This window comes from Triticum dicoccoides, chromosome 1A, assembly GCF_002162155.2.
Source record: "Triticum dicoccoides isolate Atlit2015 ecotype Zavitan chromosome 1A, WEW_v2.0, whole genome shotgun sequence".
NCBI classification, from domain to species: Eukaryota; Viridiplantae; Streptophyta; class Magnoliopsida; order Poales; family Poaceae; genus Triticum; species Triticum dicoccoides.
Window position 1 is genome coordinate 592594355 of NC_041380.1, and position 15140 is coordinate 592609494.

The 15140-nt window shown below is 48.5% G+C and overlaps 1 protein-coding gene and 1 long non-coding RNA gene across 2 annotated transcripts; both read right to left on the reverse strand.

Annotated features, from left to right (window-relative positions):
- Positions 1-2902: 2902 nt before the first annotated feature.
- Positions 2903-4901, reverse strand: LOC119356576 (E3 ubiquitin-protein ligase WAV3-like). The gene is made up of 2 exons (XM_037623555.1): positions 4650-4901; positions 2903-4522 (listed from the first exon to the last, which is right to left on the reverse strand). Exons 1-2 carry the CDS (start codon positions 4899-4901, stop codon positions 2903-2905), a joined length of 1872 nt encoding a protein of 623 aa, XP_037479452.1.
- A 4793-nt stretch (positions 4902-9694) lies between these two features.
- Positions 9695-10584, reverse strand: LOC119348731. Its single transcript, XR_005169093.1, has 3 exons — positions 10543-10584; positions 10188-10318; positions 9695-10055 (listed from the first exon to the last, which is right to left on the reverse strand). It is a non-coding gene; the product is annotated as an uncharacterized LOC119348731 (long non-coding RNA).
- Positions 10585-15140: the final 4556 nt, after the last annotated feature.

The window sequence follows — 15140 nt, forward strand, 5'->3', positions numbered from 1 at the left end:
TGGGCCTTTGGTTAGTAGGTTAGTCCCAAAAATAATATAAAAGGTATATTAAAGCCCATTAAACATCCAAAACAGATAATATAATAGCATGAAACAATCAAAAATTATAGATACGTTGGAGACGTATCACAGCTCTAGAGTGCGCACTCTACCTTCCAACGGTAAGAAGGCCTTCAAGCCAGTGCGAGAGGATTGTGGACCTCTTTGGAGGTAGGATCTGATGGCTTGTTGGAAAGTTTCGTGGGAGTGGACGAGGAGGTGGCTACTGATGCTAGTGTTGCTTGTTGGTATTCAACCTAGTTCTGGTGTGGCTGCTGTTTTAGGCGTTTGGCCTCAGCGATTTAGGCTGGGCTCATTTTCTTTATCTTTTTCTTGCTTGTATCACTGTTAGGTTGTTGGTTGTTCTGGCACCCTGTATCTTTGCCATTTCGTTCTTATTTCTTTGTATTCTTTTATTTATAATCCTGGCTAGTTGATGGCTTTGTTAATTCAAGCCGGGTTAGGTTCGAGCCTTTTCTCAGGCTCGGCCACCTTTTGTGTAAAAATAAATAAATTGAGTGAGCAGTTCCACGGTGCGCTTTTTTACATTGGCACTTCTTGTAGAAGCTCTTGTTTGATCTTTCAGCCGGAAATAGCGCTGCCTCCTATAGGTTGGTATATCTGATATGCAAACATTAGAATATGGCTAGTGTTTGCAAAGGCCTGATGATAATCTATGCTTGCAATTATCACACGCAATAACTTCTCTTACTATGTTTCTCTCTGTTTGCTCATCTAAACTCAACTGAATTGTCTCTTGACAAGTAAAAACTATTGTCTACTCTACATGAAAGAGATATAATGGATGTTTCATTCTAAACATTTGTCTTGACTGTAACTGTGTTGAAACGTCATCAAAATAGTTTGTCATTACTGAACAAGCATAAGCTGGCTTGGATTTTTATCAAATTCTTGCACCAGAATTGTTCGTAGTTTGTACTTCCATGATTTTGTGGATTGTTTTTGATACTTTTCTTGCATGATACTTCCTCCGTCCGCAAAGACTTGTCGAAGAAATGGACCCGGACAGAGGGAGTACTAGTTTTTATATCTGGGCAACTTTTGAAAATTTGGCTTTCTTACGCTTCATTAAAGAAAAATTGAAAGATCGGATGAGGATTATCGGAGCCCACCTTGGAGCTCCTTGCTAGCTTTCTGACAATAAAGCTCCTGAATTTACATACCGGACATGCCCTCGGATCACCAGCACATGGAGTTGAAGTTCACTTGGAGAGATGTGGAAGGATGCGTCTAGTCCCCCGTCATTCGACAACATAGATTTCAAGGATGGAAAGTCCTGGGCAATTCGATTACAAACAATGATGGACGCAGAGGTCAGCTGATGGACATTGTCGACAATGTCGCTCCTGGTTTCTACCGCATAAGCTTCAATACCTCCAAGTATGCACCGCCAGAGTTCTTCCCTTATGCGAGCATCAATTTGAGATAAAAAGCAGCCAGACCACCGAGCATTTCCATGTCCCTCTGTTGCATTCTCCTTTTTCCTTTACCACTTGCATTCTCATTTTTCCTTTACCACTTATTGTGATAGCTAAGCTGCCGATTTGTGTGTAAATTACATCGTGTGAAGATAGTGCTCTGAAATAAGCTAATATATATGGTTGTAAATGAGAGTCGATGCATGGCACTGCCATTGTAAAACTTGAATAATATTGTGATTTCTATGATGTATGTTTTGAAGATGATAGTCCTGCAAACTTTTGTTTGCGCATAAGATGTATTTTTTAATGACTGTTTCTGCCATTGTAAAACTTGAATAATATTGTGATTTCTATGATGTATGTTTTGAAGATGATCGTCATGCAAACTTTTGTTTGTGCATAAGATGTATTAGTAATTTTTATTTATGACTGTCTATACGTGTTGGTGCTATGTATGGCCGTGAGTAATTGTTTAATTGTGGTAGTGAGAAATCGGTAAGCATGACATTGTTGTGATATTATCTTTGAGTTTTGACGTTCATTTTGTCATCGATTAGAAATACTTGGTCATAGAGTTCTTGTTGATGTGTGTTCAATGGAAATGAGGGCGAATAACCATCTCTTTTTTTGTGGGCGAATAACAATCCTACTAGATGTTTGAACACACTTGCCAATTTGAAAAGCAAAATCGATGAACAAACAATTCAAAAATGTGAGAGTCACTACAAAAGAAAACTGTAACCACTGAAATTATTTTCATCAACATGCATCGGCTTAGGATATTCTTGTTTTCACGATAGTTTCCATCGATAAGAATAAGATGACGTAACAGCGCAGGTGAGGCTGTCGCAGGAGCAGCCAGCCCTGTTCAGATGATCTTAGATGCTGCCTCGGCGGAGGCCCTCGCCTGCTAAAAGGTCTAGAGCTAGTTGAGAAGTTGGGCTGCACCCATGTCACATGTGAGTCTGATTGTTTGGAGTTAATCAACGCGTGCAATGGGGAGTTGGAGATCTTTGGTCCTTATATTGCAGCCTTCGCTGACTGTTTTGTAAGAGCTAAGATGATCAATGAAGTTACTTTCAAACACAGCCCGAGGGAAGCCAATCGAGTTGCTCACCATATGGCTAAGCACTCTTATGATACTCAATTTTCTTTTGAATGGGATGGAGATCCACCCAATTTCGTTCTTCCTTATGTACGTAATAAATGATGTAACTCTTTTAGCTGAGAAATAAAATACCGAGAGGTTTTCCCGTAAAATAAAATACGATGCATACTAACAAGGTCCAAATTTAACTGAAACCGCATAATGTATCCATCCCCCATTCCACATTTCTTAACCTAACCAGATAAGTAGTAGTAGTAATAGACTAGCCTAGCAGGCTAGCACTACACCTCTAGGTCACCATGCCAGCTTTGGCTTAGCTGCCGCCATTGTTCGGAGCAAAGTTGATCGTCGCCGGCGACTGCTGCCGCATTTCACGTATCTTCCGGGATGAATCCACCATGTTCTTCATTGCCGGCGTAGCGAACGCTCCTGCCGCCGCCCCAAACGCAATCGCCGACGATTCTGAATAAAAATGCCCACGTGCCGCCGATCCTGCTGTCATGGCGGGCGCCATGCTACCAAACAGGCTCGCAGACGAGGCACGCTGCTGCTCATGGGAGCTCATGCCGGACAGCAGGGTTGAGCGGCCCGTCTGCTCGTACTCACGCCTGGTCGCCACGCGGGCGCTGAGCTCTCCTAGCTCGTACACCAGCGCCATGCACCGGGCGTCGCCGGCCAGATTGCCTGCCGCCGCCTTCTGCCGTCTGTCCAGTATCCTTGCGGCCTCGGCGTAGTCGCCGCGCTCGGCGGCCGCTCTCGCTGCCGCGATGTCTTGTGTTGCCTCCACTCGGAAACGCTCCACCTCGACCTCTATGGATGGCTCTTGGTCCGTCGTCACCTCCGCCGGCCTCTGCACAATGGCGTCCTCGCCGGCCACCTCCATCGACTTCCCCGTCGCCGTGTCTTTGTAGGTGCAGCTCGCCTTGATAAGAGGTGTGGCCATGGCGTCATCGTCTGTGACACCGGCGACTCTTGGCACGTCCACCAACAGCAGGAAGCGCCTCTCCTCGTCGGCGTAGAGTTCGCCAATATCCACCGAGGCGGCACGTCCGTACGCAAGGACGCGGCTCTCATGGCGACCGGACTTGACGTCCCGGACGCGCACGTCAGGGTGTGGGCACGTGATGGCGATCCATGCCTCCTGTGCGGTGACGGAAAGGAGGCCGCCAATGCACTGCGCGAACGCGTCCTGCACCACCGCCTGGTTCTCGATGAAGGAGTACGTGCCGCCGGTCAGCTCAGCGATGGCGTGCATGGCCGCCGGATCATGGTCGGTACCGAAGCCGAACGTGTGTATCGGCGCCATCGGGCGGCCACCTCTTCTCGCCAGGGAGCGTGGCACCAGATATTGGTAGCTTCTTTGCTGCTGGTAACTGTCCTTGCCGTCCGAGAGCAGGATGATGCTGGCGACGGTGTTCTTGTGCTGGCGGCCGTCGAGTACCTTGGCGGCCATCTTAAGGCCCTTGAGGATATTTGTGAAGCCATCGGCGTAGAGCGACTGCACGGCGAGCTTCGCAGAGGCCTTCCCGGCTACCGACATGCGCGCCAGCGGGGTGACCCGGCGAGCGTGGTCCGAGAAGGACACGACGCTGAGCCGGTCGGCGGGGCCAAGGTTGTCCACGACGAACCCCATCGCGTCCTTCAGTAGCTCGAGCTTCTGGCCGGTCATGCTCCCGCTGACGTCGAGCACCGTCACGAGGTCGACCGGCGTTTTTTCGGCGGTGGACGCCACGCCGGGAGCTTTGGCGTGCACCAGCACGGCGAAGCCGTCGTGGGCCGTGCCCCTCGCCACGGCCGGAATCTCGCAGTGTGTCTTGAGGACGAGCGCTTCTTGGACTACGCTCTGGCGATCGAGTAGCGGCTCCACGACGGTCTCGTCGTCGTCGTACACGCAGGTCTCCGGGACGTTGTCTGTCCGGAACGGCAAGCTTGTCTGCACAGGCCCCGGCTGCATGAGCGTGTACTTGGAGAGGGGGTTCTCCGTGGCCGGGGGCAGTCCAGATCCAAAAATAGCCCGTCGCTGACGGGGAAGAGAAGGGGTTGGCCGTGGACCGGTGCACCGGCTGCGCGGGCGAGCCACCGAAGGAGAAGGGGTTGGCCGTGGACAGATGCTCCGGCTGCGCGGGCGAGCCGCCGAAGGAGAAGCGGTTGGCCGTGGGACGATGCTCCGGCTGCGCGGGCGAGAAGGACCCATGCACCGTTCGGGCCGCGGGCGAGACGCCGAACGTGGTGGTGCGCGCGGCGTCGCAGACCGGACAGGTGGCCGCGGTGCCGGAGCGGGGGTGGAAGCAGGCGGGGCACCGGCTCTCCATGGATCGATCGGCGAGAACCGGGGATCGATCGAACGTGTTGGCGGTGGTGTGGATGTGTGGATGGATTCGAGTTGAAGATGTTTGAATTTGTGCACGTATTTATAGGCAATGCAAACCGATAGAGGAGAGGTGTAGTCAGCGTGAATCTGGCGCCAACTCAACTGCGTTCGGTGGACGCTAAGGAAGAAGCATGGATCGATATGGAACTGGAAGACATGGCAGCAGAGGCAGACTCGGTTTAGGACTTTAGGCTAGTTTAGCCACAGCCCAAATACACGGCAGTAAAAACACGCTGTTCATTCTCTCGTATGTTATGTTCTTGTTTCGACTTCAGCAAGCAGCCTCATTTTGTTCTGTACTATTCATACGAGCCAATGTTGTGATTATTTTTGGGCAAAATTGTACGGAGAAAACAAATGCTTGCTATTTCTAACCTGCTAAATGGTGCATGCTTAGGCCTCCTTTCAAAGGATTTTCATACGGATTTTGAAGGACTAGAATCCTTGGGAATCTTTACTATGTTGGTTGTTTGATTCACATGATTAAGGATTTTCCTAAGGATTTTTTTACTACTTTCCATAAGATTTTTAGCATCCACTCAAAACCTTTTTGAAAGAACCCTTTGTTTTTCCTATGATGCAGTCAAACAACACAAAATCTTGTAAGGTCGAGATGAGCATGCTACTTCAATCCTATGTTTTTCTATTCTCACGTTTTTAAAATCTTGTAGTGGATATGCCCATTCTAATTGTAGATAATGTTATCTGATCATTATGCTGCTGGTTTCAGATGATTCAAAGTTGCATGCCATCTTTCAAGCACAACGCTCCACTTGCATAAGATAAATACAGATGCGCCACTTTGAAGCTTCAGCCGAGACCATAATTTCCTTTTAGATGAACCGAGATCATAGTTTTGTACCCTGAGGACGGAGGCAACTTAGAATTGGATGTTTGGGAGGCTGAAATTTGGAAGGAAAAGAAATCAAAATTCTAACTTTTCAGTATCAAAAAATCATGAAACAATATACACGTATACAAGGATATGATGTATAAGAGCAACTCTAGCAGACCCCGCAAAACACGCGAAACCCTGCAAACCGCCCGACCGCAATTTCGAGGAGTATGTGGGCTCGGCCCAATTTTCCGGCCAAAACAGAGCCCGCATACTCGCCCGACCGTAAAAAAAATTTGCCGCAGCCTGCAAACCGCACGCCCCGACCACTATATCTACGGTTCCGCGGCGCGTTTGCGGGTCGAAACCCTATCCCCCGCTGCCGCCGAGCCACGCAATTCCCCACCCCCTTCTCCACATTTCTCGCCGCCGGCGACGACCTCCCTGCCTCCAGCCGCCATGTGGGGCCGCATGTGGACCTTCGGGCGGCTCCGGCAGCAGATCCGGCGGCGGAAGCGACCCCGAGCGCGAGCGGCGCGTCCGGTTGGACGGCGCGAGGAAGCGTGGGGCCTGAAAGTGGACCAACCGCGGCCTGTCGCCGCCGGCGAGCTTCTGCATCCGCGAGACAGGGGAGTACGACTGCCGGCGAGCTTCCTCTGTCGCGTCCTTCTCCTCTGCAGCGAGATCTTCCTACACCGGGAGCTCCTCCTCTTCCGGCGCGGGCCTTCTCCCCGTGAAGAGGGAGTGGTCGGAGGAGCCGGACAACTTCGAGTTCGTCCCCGTCAAGGAGGAGCCCGAGGAGCCCGCTCCGCTCGGCCGCCGCGGAGTCGTCGGGACGGAAGACTTCGTCTCCGACGTCGACACGGTTGCGGCCGCCATTGCCGAGCGGAGCGTGCGCGAGGAGGCGGAGCGCCGGCGCCACGCCGAGGAGGTCGAAGACCTCCAGTGGCGGCAGGCGGTCGCCGCCAACCTCGCCACCAAAGAGAAGGACGAGGAGTGACGCCGCATCTGCGGGGAGCAGAGGGCGAAGTACATCGACCAGTGCAGATCCGGCGAGGAGGATTGAGCTCCTGCACGGCGTCGTCAATGGCCGCGACCTCGCCGCCGTGAGATCCCCACCCCTCTAATACTAGTATTAATGTAGTATGTAGTATGAACTAGTTTTTGTAGTGTTTGATCATGTAAAATCTATGTAGACGTGATCGCGTCCACGAGGTGCAATTTCTCCCGCGAAACTGCAAACGCGTTTTACAGATCGAGATTTTACGAGGTCCGCTATAGTTGCTCTAATTGTATATATGTGTAAAATTTCACGAAGAAGTAACCTTCAATTGTGAGCTGCACAAAGAAGACAAATTCATGGATTTTGAGAATGAACTGTGCATGTGCTAAAAAGTCACATATTTGTTTTATTTTTTTGTAGCTCTCATTTTAACGTTTCATATTATGAAACTTTACACACATTTATATCATGTCTCTGGATATATATGTGTTTTCGGAATTTTTGGAAACATAAAAGTATAAATTCGACCTCCATTTGGCCTTTTCGCAACTTACACTGCTTTAGACCTAGCATGTGTGGTTCAGAGATCAAACCTCGTTTGTTTGTCCCAACATGAAACTATACGCCCCGGATTCGCTGACTTGGACATCTATCTCTTCTGCTCGTTTTTGATCCGACGGTCCATGGAAGAAAAGTCAGGCTCCTGTAGCTGAGACTTATCTGCGTATTGGGAAGATGACGCTGCTGCAGAGTTGTACACAAACACTTGTCCAACGATCGAGATTGATTCTCTGGCCTAGCTACTTGCATGGTACTCACTCCGTCCGAAAATACTTGTCGAAGAAATAGGTAAAAATGAATGTATCTAGAAACTAAAATACGTTTAGATACATTCATTTCTCCGACAAGTATTTCCGGACGGAGGGAGTATGATATATTCAGATGTTAAGAACCCACAATGCAGACCCATCAAAAGCAAACAATATCATTTGTCCTACAAGGACATGAAGACATATATACTGTATATTTCGCCAAGCACATCTGAATTAAGTGCTTGATTCATCAAGTCTATAGTTTCGACCCCGATACTCTGTTATTCACTTGAATGTCACTAACCAACTCTGGGAATTTGCACGACGCGATTGGATGTTTTTTTTTCGAAAAGGAGGATCTTCCCGGCCTCTGCATCAGAACGATGCATACGGCCATCTTATTAACCAAAAGAACAAAAGGTTCCAACAAGGTTCCACAGTCTCCAGCCAAACAAAAAGCAAAGGATAAATGCAGCTCACACAGAGCAACAGACGGCTAGATACACAAACTAGCCCTAAAAAGATGCCACAACCGGCTGGCTAAAAATAGATAGGGAAACTAATTGCCTATCCTATTACATGACCGCCATCCAAACCGGTTGAAGATATCCCGAGCTACCATCTCCCAACGGATAGATCCAGTAACCAAATGCTCCCTGGCCTCCATCGGAGTGAGTAGCGACCACGAACGGATCAGTGCCGTAGCTCGGAAAATAACCTGCAAAAAATGAATCCGTTATGTTCTGTTAAAAACCAAATCATTTCTGCAATTCCAGATAGTCCATAACAAAGCGCAAACTCCAACCCGAACATGTCTTGCTAACTCAGGCCCAACCCCATTAAGCCAGGTCCCAAATAAAGCATTGACCGAAGTCGATGGAGTAATGTTAAAAGCAATATGGACCGTCCGTCATAGAACTTTGGCCAACGGGCAATCAAAGAATAAATGCTTAATCGTCTCATCCCGATCACAGAAACTACACCTAGTAGGTCCTGTCCAATTGCGTTTAGTCAAGTTGTCCTTTGTTAAAATAACTTGTTTATGGACAAACCACATAAACACTTTAATTTTTAAAGGAACTTTGACAGCCCAAACATACTTGGAAGTTGGAATAGCATTCGAATTAATAACATCAATATACATTGATTTAACTGTGAATACTCCAGAGCTAGTCAACTTCCAGCGCAATGTATCGGGTTGGTGAGAGAGTTGAACTTTCATCAGTCTCCTAACTAGATGGAGCCATTGTACCCAATGATTGCCCGCTAGCGACCGTCGAAACTGAATATTAAGGGGGGCAGATTGGAATACCGTTGCCACGAACACCTCACGTCGTTGAGCAATCCGATATAAAGACAGATATTGAATGGCTAAAGGTGATTCACCAAGCCAAGTATCCTCCCAGAAACGTGTACTTGTACCGTTTCTAATAACAAATCTCGTCCTATTGAACATAGATTGTTTGACTTTCATTAGTCCTTTCCAGAAAGGCGAATCAGTCGGCCTGACTTCGACCTGGGACAATGTTTTGGTCTGGAGGTACTTGTTGTGGAGGATCTGCGCCCACATGGCCTCAGTCCCGGAAGACAGCTTCCACAACCACTTACTAAGAAGGCATCTGTTCTTAACTTCAAGATTTTCAATACCAAGACCCCCTTGGTCTTTCGGTCTACAGATGATGTCTCATTTAGCAAGCCGGTATTTTCTTCGAAGTTCATCGCCCTGCCAAAAGAAACGCGACCGATAGAAATCCAGTCGTTTCCTAACACCAACTGGGACCTCAAAGAAAGATAAGAGAAACATAGGCATACTCGTGAGCACCGAATTAATCAATATCAAACGGCCTCCGTATGACATGAGCTTACCCTTCCAACAGCTCAGTTTTTTCTCAAATCGATCCTCAATGCACTTTCATTCTCTGTTTGTTAGCCTACGATGGTGAATCGGAATACCAAGGTAAGAGAAAGGTAAACTCCCCAATTCGCACCCAAACAATTGCCTATAAGACTCCTGGTCGTCTTTGGCTCTACCAAAGCAGAACAACTCGCTCTTATAAAAGTTAATCTTTAACCCAGTCAATTGTTCAAACAGGCATAACACTAGCTTCATATTTCTCGCCTTGGCCAAATCATGCTCCATAAAGATGATTGTATTGTCGGCGTACTAAAGGATGGAAACACCTCCCTCAACAAGATGAGGTACCAACCCACCCACGACGCGATTGGATGTGTCTACGATAAGCCTGACACGGGTCGTGCGGTGGTCCATGGTCAACGGCTTTGTTTCTAGAACGACTTGACAAAAGAGGTACGGGTTGCCTTTCCTGATGATCCTCTCGGCCTTGTGCGCCTTGAGACCAAGGACCCCTGGCCATGAGCGTCGCTGGTATATCATCAAGTTTGCTTCGGTCGATCGCCTTTTCTTCCTCCTCTGTCTACTCCAACCTAGAAAGGAGGCAAGCATGCTTCAAGTAAAACTTCGGTCATCCCTCTAAACCTCCGCCCAAACTCGGCCAACCTTGTCTGCAAGATGATCTATGTTTTTTTTCCTCTAATTTGGTGACAAACCATGCGTACCTTTTTTAGTTTCAATGATGATGACATGGTGACCTCTGCAACCGGCTCCAGCTCCTCAGCCCCCATTATGATTTTTCACCGCCTTGGACAATTACTAGATACAACGGTAGAATCAGACGGCCGGCCGGAATCTTGAAGGACAACAAATAAACATGACATGAGTCGGCAAATTCATCTACAGTGCATGCAAAGCGGCAGGAATCGGCTATCGATCGACGGATCGGCCGGCACGTACACTACTAGTACTAGCAAGTTTATGATCATGGAAAGGGGGGTCGAGACCAACCGGAGCACAAGGCAATGAGACAAGGAGAATTGAGTAAGATAAGGCGACGAACAAGATCGTCGTACGTACCTGGATAATAGGCACGTACGGAGGCGGCACACTGGAGGCGAGTCACGATTAGGGTTAATTTAGCTACTAATACAGACGTTTTATCCTGGCTGGCCGGTGAGATCCGGAATTTCTGTAGCAGTTTAACAGCCAGTCGGACCCACATGTCATACAGCTGTCATGCACATATTTGTTTAGGGAAAATATATCGTTTCCTTTTTTTAGGGGAAATACCATTAACTTTTTTTTCCTCATCCATTTTTTTCGATAAAAGGGCCGCATGGCCCCCATTTTCATTAAGAAAATAGAAGTCTAGATACAACCACCACACCACTTTTTTCCATCAGACCTGATGCATCACCTCATCAACTGATAAGCAACCTACATCCTAGATATATAACCATATCTATAGGATGCCAAATCACCTACTACCGGAGAGAGAACAGACTTTTAAACATCTTTTACAGTTTGCACATCAGCCAAAACAATAGGCAAAACATACTACAGAACCGCCCAATTTCAGGTAGACACAAAACCCAGTCTTAGAGCAGAAGGATTCCACCCATATGTTCTTCTGTAGACTTCATTTGCTACCCGAGATAGCCTCTTGGAAACCTCCCTAAGCATTTTTTGCACACCTTTTCTCTGTAGAATCATCCATGAATCCAACAAAACACAGGGGAAATATTACATTGATAGGATTTGAAAGGAAAACACGTTGAAAACAGGATTTGTTCCTTGTTTTCCAAATTATCCATATCAAAGCAGCAGCACCAATAGAAACAATAGCCCTATCTTTTCCAGAATAGAATGGTATCCAGTTTTGACAAAGATCAAAGAAAGATAAAGGTAATTTCGGGTTACCTAGTGTACCACATATCACATTCCATAAAAACCTAGCACAAGAGCACGAAAAGAATAGATGATCAATGCTCTCAGAAACGCCAAAAAACTCGCAGAAATTTGGTCCTTTCCACCCTCGTCTAGATAAGTTATCCTTGGTTAGGATCCTCCCTTTGATCACTAACCATATAAACGCTTTTACTTTTAGAGGTATTCTCAACCTCCAAAGAAGTTTAAAAGGAAAAGCAACAACTCTAGCTATAAGGTAATGATAAAGCGACTTAACCGAGAAGGATCCAGATTTAGTTAAAAGCCATTTAACTCTGTCAGGCTCCTCCGACAGAGTAACCTGACTACACATATCAAGTAATTCATTCCACATTATAAGAGTTTCTCCATAAAGACATCTCCTAAATCTAATACAATCAAAATCCTAGTTAAAGACTTTAGCAACAGTAACATGTTGACAGAAAGTTAAATTATACAAACGGGGGAAAAGTTGACAAAATGGCTTTCTCCTCAGCCATGTGTCCTCCCAAAATCTCGTCTTACAACCATCACCCACCACCCTTTAACAGCAAGAATAGAAGATATCCTTTATAAGTGGTTGGTCAGTACAAGCGTTACCACTAATGGGCTGCTTCGTTACAAACGATTCAGTTTTCAGAAGACCTCCTAGTCGCTGCTCGTGAGCGAGCCCAAATAGGCCAGCCCACACTGGGAAAGGTCGCTTGAAAGTTTTTTTTTTGTTTTTTCTCTTATATTTTTTCTGAAAAAACTGGCTGCTGGATGAATTTATCTTCGGTTTTCTATATACAAATAATGTCCAGGGTGTTTAAACACTACACATGACGACCAGCTGGTAGCATACTTGCTGCTTTCGCCAAGAGATCAGCTTCAAAATTTTCTTCACGTGCACGTCCTTCATGCACTAGCTCCACATCCGGAGTAGCAATTAGCATCATCTTGATATCATCAATAATCATTGATGATGGGCCACAAAAACTTTTCCTCAAATGATTAATCATCGCTTGACAATCTGTAGCTACTCTAACCTGGCTTAGATTTAGATCAGCCGCAAGAGCCCGAGCATTCGAGCATGCCTTCGCTTCAAGGATCTCAGGGTCCACCAATCCTTCAAAGCTTTTTTTTTAAATGTTGATAGTAGATCTACCAAATTCATTCATCAGGAGAAAAAGAGTTGGTCCAGTTTATAAGGGAAACCGGACCCAAAAACCATACAAACGGGGTCTTTCGGCAAACAACACACACATCCACACGAGCCACAGGTCCCTCTGCCCGGATCCACCTCCAAAACGATGCTCCCAAGAGAGAACGCGACGCTAAATAGCGCCGCCATCGTTCGATCTAAACTAGATCAAGGGTTTCCCCCGGAGCACGTCGAGAAAGGCAAGGTGAGAGCAGCTACATCGATGCCTCCAACGAGGGAGCGCCGCCATCGACGACTCCGGCCGCAACCGGAGTACGACTTTCGCCGGCAGTCTCACCTGCATAGTCCGAGCCTAGGATCCGGTCAGCCTACACACCTAACCACTACACCTGCCTCCACGGCCAACCGCACCTCCCCGGTAAGCTCGACGTGCTTCCAACCTAGCATCTGCGGCCCCCACTGGACGGAGGATGCAACCCCCAACAGCGCCATTCGTCTCCCATCAGAAGGATGCAACCAAACATGACGCCATTCGTCTCCTCGAGGATGCAACGCCTGCCGCCCATTCCTCTCCCGACGAAGGATGCAACAACCGCAACAAGGCCATTCCTCTCCCTCCAGTCACCACCATCTCGTCCTCCCACCCGAAGCAGTGTCGAGCTTACCGAACCACCATCAAGAGGATGTAACACCGAGCAAGGATGCCATTCATCTCCCACAACTTCTCCCCCGCAGAGAACAACAAGCGCACTTGCCGCCCCGGAACAGACTGCGGCCACGCAACTACACCGCCAACTGCCGCCGAGCGCGAACCGCAACCGCATCATGCCGCGAAACGCAGCCAGCAGTAGCGGACGGCCAGCGAACTGACAAGCACATTGGCCTTCCCCACACGGGCTCAGCAGGGCCGCGCCAGATTTGCGCCAACTCGCTGCACACCCCTCTCCACCTTGCGCTCTGGTGGCCACGCCAGATCCGCGTCGCCCTGCTGCAGTCCTCCCTCCACCTCGCGCGCCGGTGGCCGCGCGGGATCCGAGCCACCCCGCTGCAATCCCCCCTCCACCTCGTGGGCCGGCGGCCGCGCCAGATCCACGCCGTGCGCGCCAAGGCGCAGCAAGGACGCACCCTCCCTACGCGCACGCCGACGACTGCGTCGCCCGCCAGCCAGGAACTCGACGACGCCTCGTCGAGATCCACATCCCCGTGGCCGAGCCGCCCCCGCGCAGCTCGTGCACCTCACGAGACGGAGAAGACCCCGCCGCCGCCGACGCCGCACGGGCTTTGCCCGGCGACGCACTCCGGCGGCGGCAAGGGAGGTAGCGAGGGGTGGGTAGGTGGCCGGCGGCGGCGGTATAGGGTTCTCCCGGGCCGCTGCGGGGAGCGACACGGGAGTCAAACTATCCTACATTCCTATGTCATCTCTGCATATCGCCGAACATGCTCATGTGTGGCCACTCCGGGATACAGCAACATCTACATTAATTTTCATTACTCCCTTTAATACATCTCCTTTGCCTCTGCTGCGAGACACCAACTTTCATTTGCTTCCGTCGTAGCACCAAGAGTTAAGATCACCCTATATACTTATTTATGAAGGCCATTGTGGACAGTGTATTCTAAAAAACTTGCTCATGTTTGGCCTTCTGCCTCGCCCACCAGATTGCCCACAAAGTGACTAGCATCTTTGCAAATTCCCCCCGTCTGCGGGCGTCATCCCATCTATGTTGCCGCTTAGCGAGAACGGGGTCGACCCAATTCCCCCGCCTGCGGGCATTAACCCATCTATTTTTTGCTCATGTGAGAAAATAGGATCCACCAGGTTTCAGTAGAAATACAAAAGGTACCAGGCACAAGCCTACGTCCAAGCCTGCCAGCAGTGTCATACCTCTATTGTCGACGAGTTGATGGTTCTTGATACCAATGATGTCCCGTTGGTGCTGTAGAATACCAATGATCGTTCCTGATACGTTGCATGGCTCGGTGACTTTGAGCCTAAAATATCCTTTAAATGTCCATTGTGTTCCATGCACTTTTACCCATGGCATTAAACCCACATGGGCAGGGCTTCGACATATTTTGGCCCATGGGCAGCGTCTGAACCCTACGCGGCTAGTCATGGTAGGGCGTGGATATAACTCTGTGTTGACGGGCATGTCGAAACTCGATCCGACAAGCGGACATGTGGTGCCATATTATCGTATGTGACCCTAACCATTTAACTTCTAAACTTTTATTTCTGTGATGTGGGCATGTGCATGGAGTCCTTCGTTTGGCCTCTTGAAGTCATTTGTTTGAATTGCTGATGTCATTTATGTTTGATAATATCATAAATCTTATTTTAATTTTGTGTTTTAGTATTAGGTAACATATTTCCATATGTGTGTTGACTTGCCTGTTGGGTACCACCCTTCTTCTCCTCGGAACGTCAGGTCCGTCAAAAGAAAGTGTGGTGGTTGTGCGCTTGGCATGGTTTTTATGCACACGGGCATGATTATATGCCGACATGGCACACATGAGTAAGTTGGGTATGGGATGGGATTGTAATATGCGCCCTATAGTTGGCCCACTATCATCCTAGTAACCAAATCTCCAGCCCCCTGACCGG

Bases quoted from the DNA above. Each gene is read 5' to 3' on its own strand.
- LOC119356576 (XM_037623555.1), bottom strand. From the start codon at position 4,901: ATGGAGAGCCGGTGCCCCGCCTGCTTCCACCCCCGCTCCGGCACCGCG. The intron at 4,523-4,649 runs GTGCACCGGTCC...GGGCCTGTGCAG, and splicing joins GTGGCTCGCCCGCGCAGCCG to ACAAGCTTGCCGTTCCGGAC.